The sequence below is a fragment of the Argiope bruennichi genome, chromosome 6, assembly GCF_947563725.1.
Source record: "Argiope bruennichi chromosome 6, qqArgBrue1.1, whole genome shotgun sequence".
Classification (NCBI taxonomy): domain Eukaryota; kingdom Metazoa; phylum Arthropoda; class Arachnida; order Araneae; family Araneidae; genus Argiope; species Argiope bruennichi.
The window spans coordinates 103,439,489-103,461,520 of NC_079156.1; the positions used below are offsets into that span (position 1 = coordinate 103,439,489).

At 29.9% G+C, this 22,032-nt stretch overlaps 1 protein-coding gene across 2 annotated transcripts in view; it reads left to right on the plus strand.

Annotated features, from left to right (window-relative positions):
- The window catches only part of LOC129972393 (protein spaetzle 3-like), an 83,715-nt gene that overhangs the window by 55,705 nt on the left and 5,978 nt on the right, over nucleotides 1-22,032 (plus strand). The window contains exons 2-5 of one of the 2 annotated variants that reach the window (XM_056086516.1): nucleotides 2,759-2,883; nucleotides 4,098-4,148; nucleotides 5,550-5,744; nucleotides 8,867-8,992. In XM_056086516.1, the coding sequence (XP_055942491.1) occupies nucleotides 2,759-2,883; nucleotides 4,098-4,148; nucleotides 5,550-5,744; nucleotides 8,867-8,992 (497 nt within the window). The remainder of the gene's footprint in view (nucleotides 1-2,758; nucleotides 2,884-4,097; nucleotides 4,149-5,549; nucleotides 5,745-8,866; nucleotides 8,993-22,032) is intronic. The other variant, XM_056086517.1, reaches the window with a different exon arrangement.

Below are 22,032 nucleotides of genomic sequence, written 5' to 3' on the forward strand. Positions count from 1 at the left end.
CTTCGATTTTTGGATACTATTAACGCATGCCAGGGATTAATCGTCTAGTAACTCACCAAGGATGTCACGACAGATTCAGTAAAAATGCTAAATTCGCGCGAAAATTTAATATTTCGTTACTATTGCACGCCAATGTCATGTAAGGCCTTTTCTGACTTGGCAAGTTTATTAGATAGTATCCGAGAAAATTTTGTAGAGACCACTCCCGCTGTTTACAATATGTGATGAATAACTCTATTGAAAATTTCCCTATTAATGACACTATCTTTAAATACTACTAAAAAACATTGTAAATGGCAATTTTTCCAAGGTCCTTTTCAATACCAGTGCCACTTCAAAACCATTATATTCGTTTATACAGTATGTGATGAATACCTACATCAAAAATCGCTCATCTAGTGACACCACCTTTAGTGATGAATTATAGAGAAGAAGCCAAAAGCTTTAATGGCCTTTCTGAAGTTCATTTAATGCCCAATCACAAAATGATGGATAGATCTATCAAAAAATTCCCCTCTATTGACATCAAACCTTAAAGGTACATCTTAGAAGAGTCCATGATCTTCATGGATTCCTCCAAGGCCTGCTATTGTTACTATGCCAACACTTAATCGAACCCTTCCATTATTTTTCGTCTCTATAATCCATTATTTTCTGCCGACCATTAATAGAGCGTGTGAAATTGGGACACACCAATGCCCACGCGAGCAACCGAGTCCTCGAGCAATCCATCCATGGCGACTCCCACTCCATGACAGTATGCCACCAACAGACAACAAAGGAAAAAAATCCACTTTGCAAACATCTCATCCCCATCGAAAACCTGAAAGATGAGCTCCTGTTAAAGACAAAGACAGCGGCTGCAGGAGCAGGCCTGCTGTAATAAGTCATACAATAAAAACGAAACAAAACAAAAGCCTTCCCTTACCACTTAAGCTCCAACAACTGTAGGTATTAGCAGGTGTGGGTTTTTAGGGTTAGGCACGTGCAATTCATGCAAAGTATTCACTCGCCTGTAATGGAGTCACCAGAGAGGTCTTTGGACGGTCAGTTACCGTCATCCCAGGGTCAAGGGTAGGAACCCATACAGGCGTGAGAAAAAGCCAAGTGTTGGGCACACGTCATCGTTTATGAAGTGAAGGGGGGGGAGGGAGAAGGGGGAGAAAAAAGAGATGGAAGAAAAGTAGAATTTTCTTTCTTTTTTTGTCTCGCCCCGTAACAGCCCGTCGATGGAATTTGAAGCGGGGACTTTTTGAGCTTTATGGAACTATTGGCAAGTCCAGTTGCTTCGAACTGTTTGGAATTGTTGCGGAAGAAAAACAGTTTTTGCCCGCGGTGAACCTGTGGAGTTAAGTGGGCCTTAATGGCAATAGCAGCGGGAAATGTGGAGATCAGGCTAGAACCCAGTGATCTGCCTGGTTTTTGGTAAAAGAAAAGTGCCCAACTGAGGTCGTTGAAAGTGTGTATGGGTTTTAGCGTGATGTTCTGTAAACATTTTTAGACGATGCAAATTTGTTATGATTTACAAAAATCGTTTTAGCTTATAAATCAGAAACGACTTCATTCTTTCGAGTTATTTCAAGAATGTCTAAAAAAATCGTATTTTCTTCTTGCAAGATCTCATTATCTCACTCAATCATTGAACTTTAAATATCGATCAAGAGGATTTGGTTGCCTTTAAACACATTTTCAGTAATAAAAATAATCTTTATCAAAATTGTGTAAACATAGTAAAAACCAGAAATAGATAGAATTATAAAAACTATAGAACCAACTGGCAGAAGAATCTTATTGTTTTTCAACTCAAATTGATTTTTTTTTTCGGAAGTGAATGGAGTCATTTCACATGCCAGCAAGACCATGTGGCAAATGGAACCGCACCTATTACCTAATAGCTAACGATTGACTGTTCCATTCTTTTCATTCAGTAAGATGTAAAGTTTTTTGGGAACGGAACAGTATGCTTGAGATTTTACATTTTCATTATGTTGTTGTAATAAATTCAATAGTAACTCAATACTTCAATAGTTCAATTGTTTAAGAATACTCTTAAACTACAAAGAATGTCATTAAAATTCTAAAAACACTTACTAATATACACTTACTTACTTTATAGAGGAATAAATGAAATCAACTCTCTTGAATGTGACTGGAAATGATTTTTTTTATTTTAGTCTTCCGTAATTTTTTTCTATTTAAAAACTACTTAAGCAGATATTAAATTATAGCAATAGCTAGGTTTCTTATTATGCTCAATTGGGCAGAGGGAAACCAATCCTAACATTTGATAATGCAATTCGTCTATTTGCTAATCCGATGTCTTTTTTATGGTCATCGTTAAATACTTAATGTATTAGATATTATCTATTTATGACACAGACATTATTTCTTAAACATTCTCCTAATCTCCCGGGGAGGTGCACCTCAAAAATGGAGATGAAAAGTTTCCGACATGATAGTTGATTCTCGCTTTCCTGGTGGATTAAAAAATGATGTGGGTTTTAGTACCCCCAACTGATGACAAGATGTTATTCCTACCGGAAGGGTTGTGCCGTGGAAAATGATGGCTCTTAAAACTCAAACATAGTTCCAGCCAATGCTGTCATGTCTTTCAGATTTTCCCTGTGCCTTAGTGTAGAATCGGAGTAGTCGTTTAGGGATTCTTTGCGTATTCAATTTCCGCTGATTATTTCGTATATATTTCAGATTGCTTTCCCCCCAAAATTGAATTTGTATCATATACTGTTCTTATTTGCAGGCGACCCTAGCAATATTTGCTCTGACTCTTTGGTTGGAGGTGTGCGCTGAAATACTCAGAGGTTACCCCTGCATAAGACGGAAGAACCAACTCTACTGCCCATCACCGGGAAATACGTATCCCAAGTAAGAGTTGAGCATTTTTAAATCTTTTAACAATTTAAAGTCTTTTATAATTATGAAGATGATTTAAATCTCGGGATATTTTATAATTATAAAACAGATATTCCTTTTTTAAGTTAGTAGCAAATAGTATTTTTGTATCCTTTTTTTCCATATCTAATCTTTTATTTATTTATTTTTATTGGTACTAAATTTTGTACTAGAGATTTTCTATTTCCTTCCTTAAAATTGTCTCATATTTCTCATTAAAATGCATTCCATTATCTACTTTTTCATCATTGTACGAAAAAAATTATTTTCACAAGCTGAAATTCGTTTCTGGTGGGAATAAGCTGTTATTTGTCAAAAAAATTATTTTCATCTTCTACTTGTTTGAATTAAATCTGATTTCAAAGATTTAATTTGACTTCTTTACAAAAACGGCTCACGTATGTGAATTCGAAATAGATGTTTCTGAAGGAAAATTCATCACTGAATCTAATGCACATTCATTACTATTAGAATTCTCCTTAATTCATTCATCAGTTAGTTCCTAGCAACCTAAAATACAATTTTTAAAAGACTTGAAAATAATTGTCATTGTCATCAAACAATAGAAAAGTGATCTGGTACTGTTTCATTGTAAATGGAGCAATACCAGATCATTAATGGAACTTTGTAATAATAAAATCAATATATAAAATTTTAATTCATATTCTTACATGGAATATGTTTATAAATTTCAATTTGCATAATGATTTTAATTTATTGTTTTAGTTTTCTGTATAACTGAAAAATTAAACTTTACTTAAGCAAGTGACACTGGCTTCCTATTTCTTCAAATTAGTCAGACGGTGCTAAAATTTATATTTGGCAGTTTCTGTGAATAAAATTTACTATTAAACTATCTAGGATTGAAGACTTTTGCTGAGTAAATAACAGGTATTTCATAATATTTTTTTTATTATTATTGAATGCGTTTCAAACTGATTTTGTTCTTCTCACAAATCTTGAAACTAATTTTTTTCAGGAATGGAAAAAGTAATTATTTTTATAAATTTCAAATACTTAGATTGTTTCTTTTATAATGTTTTTAGTTGCATATATTTTATAATGTTTTGTTTTGCAAAAGATTATTGCTACTTTCCTCCCTTACCTCCCGGTTGAGAAATTGATAAAAAAATTATTAAATGCAAATATTAAAATTTAAAATCCTTTTTTTATTTATTTTCCCTCAGTTCTACGGAAGGGGAAGAAAGCCGGTCGGAAAGGGAGAGGAGGAGCAAGAGGTAAATAAATAAATTAATTCTTACGATTTATTACTTATCAATTAATTGCTGCTATCCCGATTTATTACTTATCAATCAACTGCTGTTATCCCGTTTTATTATTTATCAATCAATTGTTGCTAACCCGATTTATTACATATCGATCAATTGCTGCTATCCCGATTTATTATTTATCAATTGTTTCTATCCCGATTTATTACTTATCAATCAACTGTTTTTATCCTTATTTATTATAAATTAGTTATTGTTATCCCGATTTATTATTTATCAATCAATTGCTGATATCCCGATTTATTATTTTTCAATGAATTGCTGCTATCTTGATTTATTACTTATCAATGATTGCTGTTCTGCGATTTTTAAATGTTCATGAAAATGTATACATTTTTATTCCATAATTTTAATAAATCGAAAACATTTCCCATATTTAAAAAATTTGAACACAAATTAAAAAATTATCGGAAATCTTTAACTATCGTTTAATTAACTTTTCGATTTGACTTAACAATAATTTTAAATAATTATTAGATTTACATTGGTTAACGATTTCATTCCTTGGAAAAGATGATTTTTGAATTAATATCAGGATTAAAAATACCTTTTTTCCCTTTTAATGTTAATGTTGTAAATATGTTTAATTCGAAGTATTCTTGCACATGATATCCATCATACTGGTCTTGAGGTTTTTAAATTGTGCGTTCATAAATTCTTTGAATCCTTGTAGTTTTTAAAATGATACATAAATTTAAAAAGTTAGCAAAAATTAATAAATGCACTTTTTTTAAATTTTTTTTTCTTTTTTTTTTACGAAATTACTTTGAAACAAATTTCATTCAACTTTATAAGATGCACCAGATCGAAGAATCTGCAAATGTGCATTATTTAAAATGCTCATTTTCCTTCATTTTTACAAATTTGCTTAAAAAAAATTTGATTATAGACTCAAATTTTAGTGTAATAGATAATGAATATGTTAAATTTTTTTTTTCATATGCTAAATTCTAAAATAATTTCAATGAGATTTAAATTTGGATAGTTTCAAAAAAATTGACTAAAACTTTTGTTTGAACAGGAGTTATATTTCATCAAAAAATTTAAAAAAGGTTTCCATAACAAAAAGAAAATCTAATTATTTGCATTACTTTATTTGGTATTATTTTGTCATTTTTCCCTATAGCATTTTCATTGTATTAAATATTCTGATATTTATTTTAAAATTAGATCTGGAAATAGACTGACTGTAAAATAAAATTTTACTAGCAAAATTTCTACGACTTAACTAAACTGAAACATTTTTCTTTTACATATGTCACTGCTTTTCATAAATATATCTCTTAATAAATTATTATACCATAAAAATATGTTTACGTGTGCAATAAATCACTGTGTATTATTTTACAGAGATCGCATCGAAAAGTTTATCGACGAGAACAAAGCTCTGGTCAAGCGAATGGTTGGAGAGTATTCATTCGGAAGCGAAGACGATTCCAATAACACCCCTTCCTTCAAATTTGATCAGTTCGAAACATACGATGGTCATCCTGTTCACAGCAGAAATAAGAGAGCCAGAACGGCATTCGGAGCATCACCAAATAAGTAAGTTTGACTAATCTAATCTTGAAAAGTTGAGATGTTTTACATGTCCCGTAAAAAACGATCAATATTTTTACACCCCCCCCCCCCATAAAGTTATAAAACTTTCCATGATATATTTTTCTATTTAAGAAAAAAACTTATAAAACCACTTCAAACCACTCATATTATCTTACTCATAAGCTTCCACTGTTTCCTTGATTATAGTTTGTCACCTGATGCTTCTTGTAAAGGCAATTCAAGTATGCTTCTTGTAAAGTAATTCAAGTATTCTTCTGGTATTATTTTACTCATAAGAGACTAAGAGACTTACTCATAAGATATTTATGAGACCAATTTACATAAGCATAGACTTATCTTCTTTCCCTTAATATTTACCTTTGGTTCTTCTTTTGCCCTTTCATAAAACCACTTCAAGCCATATTATTATTTTACTCATAAGCTTTCATTCTTATTTTGATCTTCCTTATAGTTTGTTACCTGGTGTTTCTTGAAAAGGCAATTCAGGCTTTTGTATTATTTTACTCATAAGAGTAAGCCAGTCTTTTCTTCTTTCATTTAATTTCTCTATTTGGTTCTTCTTTGGCCGTTCTCAAAAAAATATTTCCAGCCATATTTTTATTTTACCCATAAGCTTTCATTCTTCCCATGATCTTCTTTAAAGTTTGATACTTGGTGCTTCTCGTAAAGGCTATTCAAGCTCTGTCAGTATTTTATAAGAGTAAGCCGTAGTCTCTTTTTTTTCACCTAATTTCTCCTTTGGTTTCTTCTTTGTCTCTTCTCATAAAACCACCTCAAGCCATATTATTATCTTGCTCATAAGCTTTCATTCTTCCCTTGGTCTTCTTTATAGTTTGTTACCTAGTGCTTCTGGTACAGGCATTATTTTAATCATAAGTGTAAGCCATAATCTTTTCTTCTTTCCCTTAATTTCTCCTTTTGGTTCTTCTTTGGCTCTTCTCATCAATTCATTTCAAACCATATTATTATCTTACTCATAAGCCTTCACTCTTACATTGATCGTCTTTGCACTTTGTTTACCTAGTGTTTCTCGTAAAGGCAATTCAAGCCCTGATATTATTTTACTCATGAAAGACCTTCATAACTTTTATTTCCTCCCCTTCATTTCTTCTATAATTTCTTCGCTGGCTCTGCTAGTAAAAAAAATCAAGATCTGGTGCTACTCTATTCCTGAATAAATTAGCCTTACTTAAAACTATTTTATGAAATTTTATAAGCAGTCGACTTTATTTTAAAGCACAGGAAGTCTACTGAGTAATGCATTAGATACTTCCTTAAGCAACTCAAGTAATTATCAAATTTTTAACAAAACATAAAACTGTTGTAAAAAGAAATTAAATTTATTTATATATTATGAAATTGTAAATGAAATAGCTAAAAGGATGCTAAGACACATTTTTAATGTTTATGTTACTAACTCAAAAGTGCTTTTGATAAAAAATTAATTCGAAATTTATCCGGAAATTATTTAATATGATTACAAATGTATGAAAAAATTCTTAAATTCTCGCTATAAAATCCAATTTTTTAAAAATTATTTTTGTGGTTTAGGAGGCGGGATAACATATTCAATAAATAATCAGTGTTAAGAAAACCTTTCAACTTTTAATGTTATTTATTAATTTTATTATAACAGAATAATAAATCAAATAAAAGCGAGACTTAAAATGAATAGATTAAACTATATTAATCATTTTATTGATTTAATTAATATTAATTATTCGATGAATATTCAGACAGATTTCTTCAAACTAATTTACTTTTCTGTATATAACTCAATAACTGTTATGATAGTAGTTTTAAAAGCGCCATTTTCTATTACTTCATAAATTAAAGATGTCAAAAGTTATGATAAAAATTAAAAGGCATACGCTGTGTGCCAGCTGCTGTAGTTATCCGGATAGATCTACTAATTTTGCTGATTGTCATAAAAGATTTAGAAATATGTTTTGTGACATAAAATAGGGATTTAAGTTTATATGAGACATATTTTATGCCTATAATTAAAATAATTTTATATAGCTTATAATAATTATAAGACTCTAAAATTTGTAATGATTTAAATGTACATGAGTCACATTTCGAACTTACAAAGTCTATAAAATTTGTTAAGCATTTAAAATTTAAAAAAGTTTCTAATTTTATTTGGAGCATTGGGGAAGCTTTTCTCTTAGATTATGAATGGCATTTAATCCATTTTTCCGCCATTTCTTTTTATCAAAACGTTAGTTTGCTAATTTATTAATGAAATCTTTGATTTAAAAATTGAGTACAATGATCTAGTAGTAAAATTTTGACTACTGTACCAGACGACTGAGGTTTCAAAATCCAGCATCGTTGAAGATCTATCATCTGCAATGGTTAAATGATGTCCATGAAGCTTGATGGCTTCAACGATTGCTAATAGGGCTGCTTACGCCAGCTCAAATTTTGCAATTGCAGTGATTTTGGAGTAGTTAGTGTAAGCCTGGGGCTTGCCAAATTAGTTGGAATTAAACCATTTCCGTTAACTTGTAGTGAGAGTTTATAGAACAGTTGTAGGTTCAAGAGGAGTTTTCATCTGCTGTCTAAAGAACAATTGGAAATTAATTCTACTTAAGTAGCATTGGTTAAATTTAAGATTATAATGAAGCTTCGTCGCCAAACATTTGCCAATTGTTAAAATTTTTCCCAAATGGCTGCCATCTTGGAGAATGTCAAAAGGCTAAATTGCACATGAGAAGCATTCAGATTTCGTAGGTTTGCAACTAAAATTTTGTAGATTGCCACATCTGGAGCATTATCGCTTTAAAAACATTACATTCTACCATTGTGCATATTTATAAAATATTGCGACTAATGAAAAATTTACTTTTTTTATCAGTTTATTCATTTTACTGAAATAAATATTTTTATTGTCAACTTGCTATTAATTCACTGAAATTTATAAAACGATTTCCAGTAAGAATTAATTAAAAATCAAACGCAGAAGACAACAGGAAAAAAAGGCTTGTGAAGTAAAATAGATAAATAGAATTAATGTAAAATGAATTTGTAAAGTGTTGAATATTTTGCTACATTCAAATACATTCAAGTGAGTGACAGTAATTATTTCTTTATTCCAGAGTTGATGCTTGTGAGTCAGCCGTTGAAATTGTCACCCCTTACTGGGCATCGAACAGTGCGGGAAAAATAAGAGCAATAGTCAATACGCAGCATCTGCAGCAAGCAATACAGCAAGAAGTTTGCCAGTAAGTAATATTTTGTTCAACGCATGTTTAACAATCCAAATATTTTGCTCATTTTGATGCCTACGCATTCAACAATTAATATTAATTTCCTTAAGAATTTAATTCTAAATGAAATTTTGAAATCACAGCAAAGAACGATCATGGATATATTGTTGAAATAAAAAGAATTTAGTTTATGATACCACGGAAATTTCCTGAGGTTTTTTGCTTAAAGACAACTACCTGTTTGTGGAAACTTTTCTCTATGGTTCTACCACATTGTTAGTTTCTTGCTTATTTCATAAAGTTATATAACGAGTTTGAAGGTATTAAATCTGAAACTATATTTTAGGTGCAATTTAAGGGTTTATTGTGCTGCCATCTATGGATGACAAATGCAGAACTCTTTATACTTTTAAATTTTAATTTATGATTTTAAAATATTAGAAAATCTTGAAATGCGAGTAATGTCACATTGAAGACGTATGAGTTTTGAAAATAATGATATTAACTTTATATGTGTTGGATTTAAAAATGAACCCAGCATTAAATATTCCTTTGATGCATAACAGATTTTAAACTTATTTCCTTGGTGAAAAAAGCTTATAAATTAGGGGGGAAAATCAATTACTACAGCAAAAGCAACATATTTCGATTTAAATATTTATAGTACTTAATTTTATATAAAAAATCGTATACAAACGTATATCTGAACTAGAAATCATATTACTAATTTAATTTAAATTCATAATTCAAAGCAAGCACCAAGCTATTTTTCTTGTATATTTCGTTTGATAAAACTAATTCTTAACGCCTATGTCTGTCTTTAAAATGATAATTATAAATTGGATTAACTTTATTTGTTATTGTTAGAAAACCCTAGGCCAATGATATTTTAAAGAGTTTTTAAGCGTTTTTATATTCAAAAGTCAATTAATAGCTTCGAAATTCATTTGAAAAGGCATGTCTTAAGACAGAATATGTTAAATTACTAGCTGATTTTGGCAACTAGTTAACTCGCCGTGAATAATGGCTGTTAAAAATGTTAACTAAGCATTTTGTGTAACTATACTTTAATAGGTTTCTCCGAATTTTTAAACTAATTTTGATAGGTAAATTTGCTATTCCCTTACAACTTTGGGAAATTCATATCGTTATATTTATTTGCTATGCAATAAATTTCCCTAATTGTCTATCTGTAAGAATGCATTTATTAAAGAATTTAGATGTTTTTCAGTGAAAGAATTTATTAAAAGTGGAAGAAAAGTAGTGACCAAAAAATTGGTATAATTGATAAGACATTTTTTATTTTTATTTTTTAGGAGATGTGGAAATATTTTTTTCAACTATTATATGTTTGAAGTTATCACGAAAAAAAAAACGCCAGAATTTCGCTTAATTTTTAATTAATTAAAATTTTAAAAAGAAAAATCTTTCGGAAGTGCGCATTTTTACCTTCCAAATTTTATTTATGACAAGCTCTATCTCAAACAGTTTACAAAAAGTCCACACATAGACACAGTTAAAAAAACAAACACCCACATTCCTTTTTATTAGTAGTAGAGATTTATTTTAAATATGATCTCTATGCTCATGCAGAGTTACTTAATTTTTTCATTTAAATAAGTCATGTAAATTTCTTTGAATATCGAATTTGGATAAGGGTTGAACACAATAAAAAATTAAACGAATTTATATATAATAGAATGAACATTCATAATATTTTTACATCGTTTGATCCATTTATAGAATGATTATTTTGGATTCCATTTATTCATCTTCTTTTTTATTTTGATCTGTAATACATTGACATTTTTATAGTTTTCTTTCATGTATTGAATAATATAAGGATCAAAAGTGTTTTAACATTATAGTTAAAAAAATATTCATTATTTCCTGAAAAATAATTTTGTAACTGGCATTTTTTTAAAAAAGTTCAACACCTATTCAATTTCGATAATTGTTTATAAACTTATTATTATTGTTATTTACTTTCCTAAACTGAAATGCTAAACATAAAAATGTTAGTTTTTATATTTAGTTATCTTGGAAAAAACAAATAAAATAAAACAATTCTATATCTTTGCACGCATGATGCAATTCTACATCTTCAATTCCGCTGTCACCTCTTCCACATTCAGCCACCAAGGTTAAACTTATTACCTCAGATGCAATCAGTGGCTTTTAATTTCACGTCGGTGGTCATTCCCGGTGAAAAATGTTCTTCCTGATTCCATCCATCAGACCTGATCGTGTTCTTTCGCAAAACACAGCTCCCATAAATCGGATCTCCCCTCTCCACGAAGAAAATCTCCTTCTTTCGTAACATGAAACCAAAAGTCAACATTAAAACTGATTTCTATCTCCACCTCTGTTATCTCTGGGTCATCGCCACGGATTGTCAGACGTCACGATGTCCCACAGGGAACCGTTATTGGGACACGGGACGGGACAGCCCTGGAATGCTTCCTATTAACGACTTCCCAGCTTCTTTTGCGGATGATATAGAGAAATGCTAAGTAAATAATTCGCTGAAGCAATCGTCCAGGAAGGTAGTCCTGCTGCTTCCGCCAATTATTCCAACCTGTGTTTTCGTCGTTTTATGGCTGTCTGTGTGGATTTAAAATTCCTTCACTGTGCTAGTTTGTTGGGGGATGGGGGAGATCCCCACATGTTGATCTACTTCCGACGACACTCGTTTGGAATTGTTGGCTGGAATGCCTTAATTGAGCTGTCAGAGGGGTGGAAATGGGGGTTGTGATTTGACCTCAGTGGCATCGACGACGTGCTTTATGCATGATCATAACAAAAGAAATGCATGTGAGGGGGCCGGGGGTGAGTAGAGAAAATTTAAGAGGATTATGTGGTGCCCTGTTTCAGAAAGTAATACTATTTTCTGATGAACATTATTAGAAGTTCCATTGTAAGGAAAATAGTATGTTAGTGGTCAGTAGAATCAAGGGTAAATACAAATACAGCAGACATCAGATAATTCAATGAGTGTCGTCTTGATGTGGGTTGTGTCATCGGAAATGGAATTTTGTACAATAATATTTTTAATAGTGTGGTATAACTTCTTAAGAAATATGTGGCGAAAACGAAGCGTATTATCCAAAGTTTCGGTGAAGAGAATTCTAAATCGAATGCATCGAATAAATTATTTGTCATTTGGAAGCAAATCTGCAATAAAATAGATGCATTGTAAGATTCTCTTTCTTCGAATAGTACAAAAGAATCAAACAAATTTAAGCCCAAGAACAAGGATGAAGGTTTTCTGAATAACGATATATCCTTTGATCATGTTCTTTATTTTTTATTATAGAACACGTATTAAAAATAAAAACAAGTGAAGTCGAATTCAAAGAGACCCGTTCTTCCATATGTACTTGTTTTCAGCGAAGGACTTCATTAATAAAGAACATTCCTTACATTTATCTCAATTTTTGAATATTAAACAAATTAAATTATAAATAAATTTTATATAATTACATATGGTGATTAAAACATTTAATTAGCAATAACTCTTCAATGAACTAATATAAATATTCTTTCTCTCTTAAATTTTTATTCTAAACATGCGGCGATAACTCTTCTGTGTATATATATATATATATATATATATATATATATATATATATATATATATATATATATATATATATATATATATATATATATATATATATATATATATATATATATATATATATATATATATATATATACATATATATATATATATATATATATATATATATATATATATATATATATATATATATATATATATATGTATGTATGTATGTATGTAATGATATCTCTTAATCTAATTTAAAAGCTAATTAATTTCCTAATTTTTATCTTATTTTAGCCCATATTAATTTCATGCTAAAATGTTCTCTTATTTCCTAATCCAATTCCACCATTTTTATTAAATGAATGCTACAAGAGCTATGTAAAACTGCTTTAATCAGCAGGTTCTCACGTTGTGAGTGAAGGGATAAAACTCCTGAATGTTTAGCAAATTCTATTTCTCTTTGCTAAGACTGACTACATGTGTCAAAGAAATCCCTCTCAGAATCTCAGACTAAGAAAAATTTCAGTCTCTTCTGCTCTTGTATCGCTTGTGAACTACGTCAGTTTCATCTTTGTTTCTTGTACATAAATTATGTTCCCGGGATGGAATAAAGCAAAGTCAAACATTCAAAAGTGTCTTCTCTTCTGTTAAAAAATATGTCTTTACATATATATATTTTTCCTTTCTCAAATTTTTCTCCGAAACATTTAGCAATAAAATGTAATTATCAGTTTTGATTTATTAAGATATTTACTTAAAATTTTCTAATTCGATTTTATTTTAAAGTAAAGCTATGACGAACAGATAAACTTCATCGCGAAGATTTCGATCTGGTATTAGAAAATGCATGATCAATATCAAGGAAGCTCAGAATGGATGATACTTTATGATACTTTCGCTACTAATTTTTTTTAACACTGAAATGAATGAAATGATAGGACTAAGACAAGACGGCATTTCATGTGGGCGTATTAACAAGCGACGTACAAAAATGGTTTCAGTGCGATTCGTGCGTTAGAAGAACATTCAAAAAGGAAATTTATCTTCAGCAAATAATAAGAAAAACTTTAAATTGATTATAAATTCCTTTTCCTAACCTTTTTTTAATATATTCCCTAAATATCTTGGTGAAAATGACCCTTGTAAATTCTTTATTCACAATTCTACCACGGTACTTTTAATTGCTCTCTTGATAGATTGTATTCGATACAAATACACAAGCGAAACAATTTCAGCCAAAGATTACACAACGATTACTCGAAAGATAATGTCCCAGAATGGCAACATCATGACAAATCAGCGCAGACTTTTCACTGTGTGCAGATAAAAACTCGCATCACCTTCAACGAAACGAAAAGCTGGAAAAAAAGAACAATAATAATTACCCCTTTACAGACAATAAAAAGTCGTGATCTCATGAATATATGCCCGATACCAAAAAAAAAGAGAGTGAAAACCTTCCTTAATTTGGTGCAACACCGGCAGAGGCCGAGTTATAAATCGTTGATTATTATCCGCGAAAAACCGGTCTTTTTATATTTCTTTTTTTCAGATGTATCTCTTCGTTACAAAAGAAACGCTCTGGTGGGAGGGGTAGAAACATTATTTCCTAACCTTCATCACATTTTAAAATATTAAATAAAATAATAACTCGGTTGGGGCATTCTTTGGGCCCAGAGACGTAGTGAGCCCATCAAATGGTTGATGTACGTCCACATTGTGGTGCGCTCGCAGGGGCCTTCTACAAGTGTTTACATTCCAGACAGGACTTTTGGGCGATGACAGGCCTTTGCGCTTTTATGTCGGGGGTGGGGGATGAATGGAATGGACCTTTGTTAGCGCGGTTGGTGGTTGTCACGTGTTTCTAAAGTGAGGACCGGTATGCCACAATTTCGGCTACAGAGCGTACCTCACCAGTTTTTGTAGGGCGCGTCCACAAATTGGACGTATCAGCTTGGCGATATAAATTGCTGAAAGAGCGATCAGATAAAGAAAATAAAATAATTTACATTTTAATAATTATTATAAATTAATAATTTACATTAATAATTGCGATGTATGGAGAGAGAAAGCATTCAAATCATCAAAAAGTTTCAGTTTTGGATTTTCACATTTCAGAATCAACACGAGATCTTCAGGATTTGACTTTCATTGCTTTGAATCTTCACCAAACAGATCTAATCAAACATGAATAAGTCATTTTAGAAATTATGTCTGTTTGTGAATGAAATAAGTCAAGAAAAAATGTAGCCGGCTACACGAGTGAATTTGCTAAGAATCACAAATCTCTTTAGAAATCTTTCATAAATCCTCTCCGAAAGAATAGATTAAAAATAAATTTTAGATCAAATCTGTGAATAAGAATATAAAATGCATAATTGATCCTTTTTACCAATTTATACGAAGCTAAACATAAAATTTACCTTGTATAAGTGCAACAAGAGGAAAAAAAAACACTTCTGTTAGAACTGGTCTTAATTCCCATCTTGATTAGAAATACCTTTATCATTTAAGTCTAATTTTTTACTACATTTAATTCTAAAAATATCAAATAATTTTCTTTTTTTTGTTTTTTTTTTTGAAAAAAAGACTATTTAAAGAAATATTTTACTGAACAGGTCTTATAACGGATCGAGAACAATGAAAAAAGTAATGTTTTTAAAATTAATATCATTTTATAAAATTTATTCATAGAAAGGTAATTTAACAGCATTTACTTTTCTTATTTTTTTCCAAATTTAAATAAAATTTTGCTAAGGCTTTTGCATTTTACAGTTCTTTAATTTTGCAGATTTTTTTAAAGATTTATTTAAAATATTAAGTTGAGTAGTCTTTGGGTGAAATTTTCCGGTATCCTCTTCTGAAATTAGTCGTTTGCAGAATAGTTTCTGTCTTTTGAATAAATTTTTTTCGAAAGATTGATTAATATTTATGTTTATTCATTCTAATTGTCTCGTCGCTTTTCTTTTTTTTTTCTGCATTCCAGAATTTAATTTTTTTTGCATTATTCATTAATCACTATCATTATCATTATCATTATTTATTAATAAATGTAATTTAGTTTCTTTTGCTATCTAGTGATTTTTTAAAAAAATTTATGATGAATGTTTGAAAGATATTCATTGGCGAAAACTCTTTTGTGCATATATTTCCATTCCACTTTTCTTAGACAGAAAACAAGAATATTCAGAGAAAAGTGTGTCCACTTTAACAATCTTATTTCTATTAGGCAGATTCTTATAGGAAGACTACCTATTGCAATGGTTCTCATGACAAGACTTTAGGAAAATTTCTGCAGATCTTCACCGATCATGGTCCCTACAATCCAAACCTACCCTTCCTTCAAAAGTTTTTCTTAATGTAGACTGTTTAAGACCCCAAAATGAATGATCACAAATGATATTTGTCGGTAGTAAGATTCAGTGAAAGTGAAGAACTAAACACTTCCTTTTTCTCTTCTTCTTAACCAGTCTCAAATTAATTGATAGTATTACATTTAGTACTAGTTAATTCATGACTCCATATAACTATTGCTTAAACTTTCCTTTTTACAATCGTTTCCCTTTTTCTTGATTTCTTTAAAATCTATTCAATTTTCATTAAAACTTTTATTCACAATCTCAAGCATATAGTCGAACAGAAATGGATGATTAAATATTAGTAGAAATGCAGCATGTTATTTGCGGTAAGCGAAGAATAATAGAAGGAATTTTAAAATTATAGTAAATTTCATAAGATATTTTTTAAACAAAATGGTTTGTTAGTATTTTTTTCTTCTTTTGACCAGTGAAATAATTAAAAAAAAAAGAAAACATTCGAGTGCCCAGTCTGCTACAAAACTATTAGTGATCAAAATCATAGCAAGCGAAAAACTGACGATAAAAATTCTTTTCAGAAATGAAATCAGTGTTTACGAAAGCAGTTCCGATATGTAATACGTCTCCATATCTAAAATTTCTTAAAGTTTGTAAGCAAGACTTTGTATCCAATAGACTATAATGAATGATTATTCTCTAATGTAAAGCAATTCTGTAGAACGAGATTAAACATCTTATACTGGTTATTTCTTTTTGTGGCAAAAATTATTCATTGACCAAAATCAATTCGTAAAAATTTTCAACAATCGAGGAGTTGAACTAAAAATTGTTGTTTGTTAAATTCTTTTGAAATCTCTTCACATCAAAATAATATTCTTGGCTTTTTAGAGGGATAGTCAGAGAGAAGAATATTCTCTCACAGTTTTCTCGACATCAACCATCTTAAGGATTCGAAACCAACTGATTAAGAACCCTAGTTATATCACTTCGCGCTTTCTTTCTTAGCACAGATTATCACTATGGTCGAAAAAGCACACTTAAACTTCCTTGAAAGAGTAGTTTCAACTTCTCTCAACCCGAATTTACACTCACCTTGATTTACCTTAGACTCCCTTATCCAATCAGATACTATATCGCGTTCCCAGCTTGGCCGCAGACGATATCAGTTTGGTGTCCACCCCCAACTTACGAGTTGCTTTTGTGGGCGAAAGACACCGGCTAATGGCATACGATAAGAGATTGGCAATGGCCAGAGGGCAGGCATTCAATTATGATTGCGGCCTCGAGGTGTGCCCCCCTTCCAGAGGAGGGTGGAAGATTTTTTTTTGGGGGGGGGGGGAGATTAAAAAAAGTATCGTTCCTCGTAATATTGCTTTCTCTCAGTCTCTTGACAGGGCAATAAAAAACAAAACTACACGAATAAAAAAATTTTTAAGACTTAAAAGAAAAAGAGTCGTGGAAGTTTGGTAGGGTGCGGCAGCTCTGTAAAAAAGGCTACCGAAGCTGGATGAAAGGTGGTCTTCGGTGTTTTGCAGCTCAGAATGTGTCAAAGGTCTTAATCTACCTGCGATTGCGGAGTACTTGCTCTCTTGCTTTTTTATTTATTTATTTATTTTTTATCTATCAACTTGACGTGGAAACAGGGTTTTTCATCGGCCTGGCTCCAGAGCAATTGGCAGGAGGTCCATGGTAAAGTAATGAACATATTTTCGAATAGGAATGATTCCGTGTAGCGCTTACATAATTTGAAGAAAAAAAAACTAAAGAATGTGGATTTGGGAGATATTGACCCAGTTATCAGAGATAATAATATATTTGGGTAAAACGGTTTCACATCAGCCTTATTCAAAAACAACTGGTGGCAGGTCCATGACCGAGTCATTAACATATTGTCGAATAGGGAAGATTTTTTGAAATATTTAAATAATTTTAAAAAATCGAAGAATTTAGAGTTATTATTCCAATGTTAAGAAGAACTATGGAGTTATGAAGAATTGGGAGAAATTATCCCAATTATCTCAATTGTTTGAAATGTTGGGTTTCCTTGGGAGATATTTTCCCAACTTAGACCTATTTTAAAAATAAGAAATAATAATTTAATAAGAAATTAAATGTATCTCAAATTTCATATTTCAAAAAATCCAAGTCATTTCAAGTTCTATATTTGAATAAAATTCTACGCATTAAAAAAAATGAAAAAAAATTGCATGGCATTCTTTCTGAAGTAGTTCAGCCAAACAGGTGGAACTAGATCTGAAAACAGATCTGGAAATTCAACTAATATGTATGTTTCTTTTAATAAATTTTTGAACAGAATTTAATACAATTTTTTTATAAATTTCAAATTACAAAAAAAAAAAAAAAAATTAAAAAAATAAAGAAAGAAGTGAGAAGAGTTGTGCACGGAAATCTTTCTTAAGTAATTCAACCCAATAATCGAATTAATTAATAAAATTATTTCTTTTAAAATTGAATTCTTAACTATAATTAATGCTTTGTGCCGATGTGGATATTTATATTCAATCTTTCATGTATATAAAAATACATAGTAAATAAATGCATTATAAGAATTCGATTTAAAAAATACAAGTGCATTTTTGTTTGAATCTTTAAAACAATTTTGTAAAATTATCAATGGCTTACAATTAAGGACTTAGAACTTATTAATTTTTGCTTCATTTCATTCACAGAGTAGATATAAAGAGCTCGAAAATCAATTAATTATAAATAATTTCTTGAATCTGTGTAAACGATCAATGAATTAGCTCTATTAAATTATTATTATAATAATATAGAATACATCTAAAAACTAATTTACCATCGACTGTAGTGAAATTTAGTTTTTTCTGTGCTTTTAAACTTTTCTTTTGATTATTTTTATACATTTTTGTCTTCAGAATGTATTTTATTTCCTACTGTTTGTATGTTTTTAACTTATAAATTTTAATTAAAAAAATCTAAATAATTACAGAACTAAATCGACAAAACTAAAAGTTATCTTGTCAGAAAGTACTAAAAAAGAGCAGCCTTTTTTTACTTATAACTTATTTTAAAGTTGAATAAGTTATAGAAATGGACATCAAGAAATGGACATCAATTTTATTTTTTTAATTTTTCAAATAGTTATGAAAAAAATTAATAGTTTTGTATAAACTATATTTGCGATTCCTCCTTTTTGATCATGCATAATTCTTTATCATCTATTAAATTAAAACGAATTGCGATTATTCTTCTATTTTTATACTTATATGAACACATTAATACATTTAAACTTATTCTTTGCAAAGAATTATTTAATTGTATTTTATTTTTCTGAACTCTACAACTCATTCAATCCCTTTAACTCGCAATGATAACTATTCTTAAAGTTATCAGGGAATAATTTTAGCATTGCGGTTAATGCATTTATTCTGTTGTTTCTTATGGCACTTACCATAGACAAGCCCGCGGTTACGAAGACAGCGATTTTAAGCCGGAGGAGGGGCGTCTCTTGCTTTCTTATAGTAGTGCCATCTAGGACAGTCCAAGAGAACGAATTAGTTACACATCCCTTTTTACGGGGAGGACTTCATTCACTCATCCACAGATTGTAATTTAGACCTGAATCAGAGAACGGTCACCCCTGATCCAGTACACCCAGTGGTATTACTCTCGACAAGGAGGACTTTGTGACCACGACAGATTTATACGCGCGTCAACCACAAAGCACGCGGGGAATCTTCGGCCGGTGGGGTTCGAACTCGCAACCTAAGGGACGCAAATCCAACGTTCTACCAACCAGGTTATCCCTGCTCATGGTTTCATTCTAGGTGATGCTATGCATTATAACATACATATTATACCGAGATTGTGTACAAATAAGTAAAAATAATGCTATTTTATTTAGCTATTAATAAAAATAATGCTATTATTTTTATTACTTCTCTTAACCCTTTCTAGGGGGCAGGGAAGTATATTTCCCACCAAATTCATCAATCCTTGTATGAAATTATGTAGGTTGGCATAAATTCTGAGTCTTTTTAATAACACAGAAGCTTAGATGCTTCAGTTCCTTATCTCACACAAAATGGTGTGTCTGATTTGTTATTTAATTATTAATTAACTAAATTAATTAATTAATCAAATTAAATTTATCAAATAAGCAAGATGAAACACTGTTCTTAAGCCAGTTTCATTCCTAAAAATGTTTTAATGTACCATGACTAGACAAAAATGGCTATTTAAAGAGTTAAATAGAATCCAAACAATACCATAATCATAAAAAAAGCAGAATATAACCCCAAAATTGTTTTATTATGTTCCTCATGTTAATTACAATAACAACAAAGCTTTTTCAAAAATTGTTTCTGTTTTACTTTTGAAATGAAAGTACCTTCTCCATTAAATTTCCATTTTTCTTTCTTTTCTAACCTCTCTACCACGTGTGGCTCAATTTATCTAGAAAATTAAATCGGTAAAATAATTTTATATGTATATAAGCAAGAAAGTAATAAGATATTTAAAACTACACGCTTTTTTCAATCAATTGTTGATTCCTAAAAATTTCGATTAAATATTTTAACTAATTTAGTCTTAATGACCTCTTGAGCAAAACAATTTTACTAAATGCATATTGTGAATGCATGTGTGATTGCTAAAAATTTCAGTTAAATATTTTAAATAACTAAGTCTTAATCATTTCTCGAGTAAAATAATTTTTAAACTTCAAACTTTGAACGACATAAAACTAAAATTATTTTAGAAATTTTACATCTTTCTGTTCACTGTATTATGCAATTTCCCAATTTTCTGTTGATATTTGTATATATCCAATTATATCAACAAAAAGAACATTAGTATTTGAAAATGGACTCACTTAGAAAAAATTATCATTACTTGGTTCTGAAGTTAATCTTTAGTTGTAAGTACAACAAAAATTTTATTAAAATCGTGCTTTATATTAAAGCATACTCAAAATGGAGGGAGGAACCGAATTTTCATGTCCTATTTATCCAACAAAAGAAAAAAAAGTTAGATTAAAATAAATAACAAAAATGAAAACGTTCTGAGTGTCACTACAAAAAAAATGCTGCTGTAAAATACGCTTTTTTTTTTCCTTTTTTTTTTTTTTTTTTTTTTTTTTTGAACTGCAAAAATACTATTGGACAAAAAAAAAAATGTTTTCATTGTTAAGATAATTTATTTTATTTGAAAAGATGATATAGAAATGACTTTGCGCGGTCATATTTTCGGAAAGTAGCAGGGAATACTCAAAATTTTAGCTTAATTTTTAATTAATTAAAATTTTAAACAAAGTTGTTCTAAATCAACAACGGCTTGTAGAGCACAAAGACTAATACACGTACATTCATCTTTACCACTAGTGAAAAACATAGAGAAATAAAATTACCTTCTATGAATTCTATTGATATATCAAAAGATTGTTCCAGAACAAAGTGAAGATATATTAAAAGACTATCTAAAATGTATTCAAGATATAACAAAATACTTTGAGAGCAAATCCATTACAATTATAGCAAGCTGAAGGAGATTTTTCTGCTAACCATGGAACAGGGTAGAAAAAATACATTTACAGTGCCAAATGAGTCACGTGTCTTTCACAATATCGTCTTATCAGGAGAATTTTGGAGGTCATCCCAACTCAACTTTGATGAGAGGTGACTAAAAATGTAATTTAAAAAAACTGTTGCCTGTTCTATATTTTTTAATTATCACATGAAACAAATAATAAAACAGTAAGAATAAGTGTCAGAAAAAGAGAAAGCAAATTTCTGTTATTAATTAACTTGTAAATAAATATTGATAAAATAAAATATTTTCTCAAATTTGTTTTTTTTAATGCAATATTTTTTTACCATTTTTTGTCAAAAAAAAAACTTTTATTTTTTTCCCCTTGTTATGGCAAAGTTTTATTATTATTATTATTATTGACTGTAAAACGACCAATACATTTTAGGATAAGGTCACACACAGATTGCGCTCTGTAAAGTTCCAAGTTTTTGTGTGTTTTTTTAATATTATACTATTTAAAAGGCAATACTATGAATAACTGTAAAAAATTGCTTATTTTCCATTACTATTTTCAAATACATAAACATTTATTTGTATATTGCTATTATTTATGAAAATTCCAATAATCATGAATTAAATGTTATAAATACCTTATA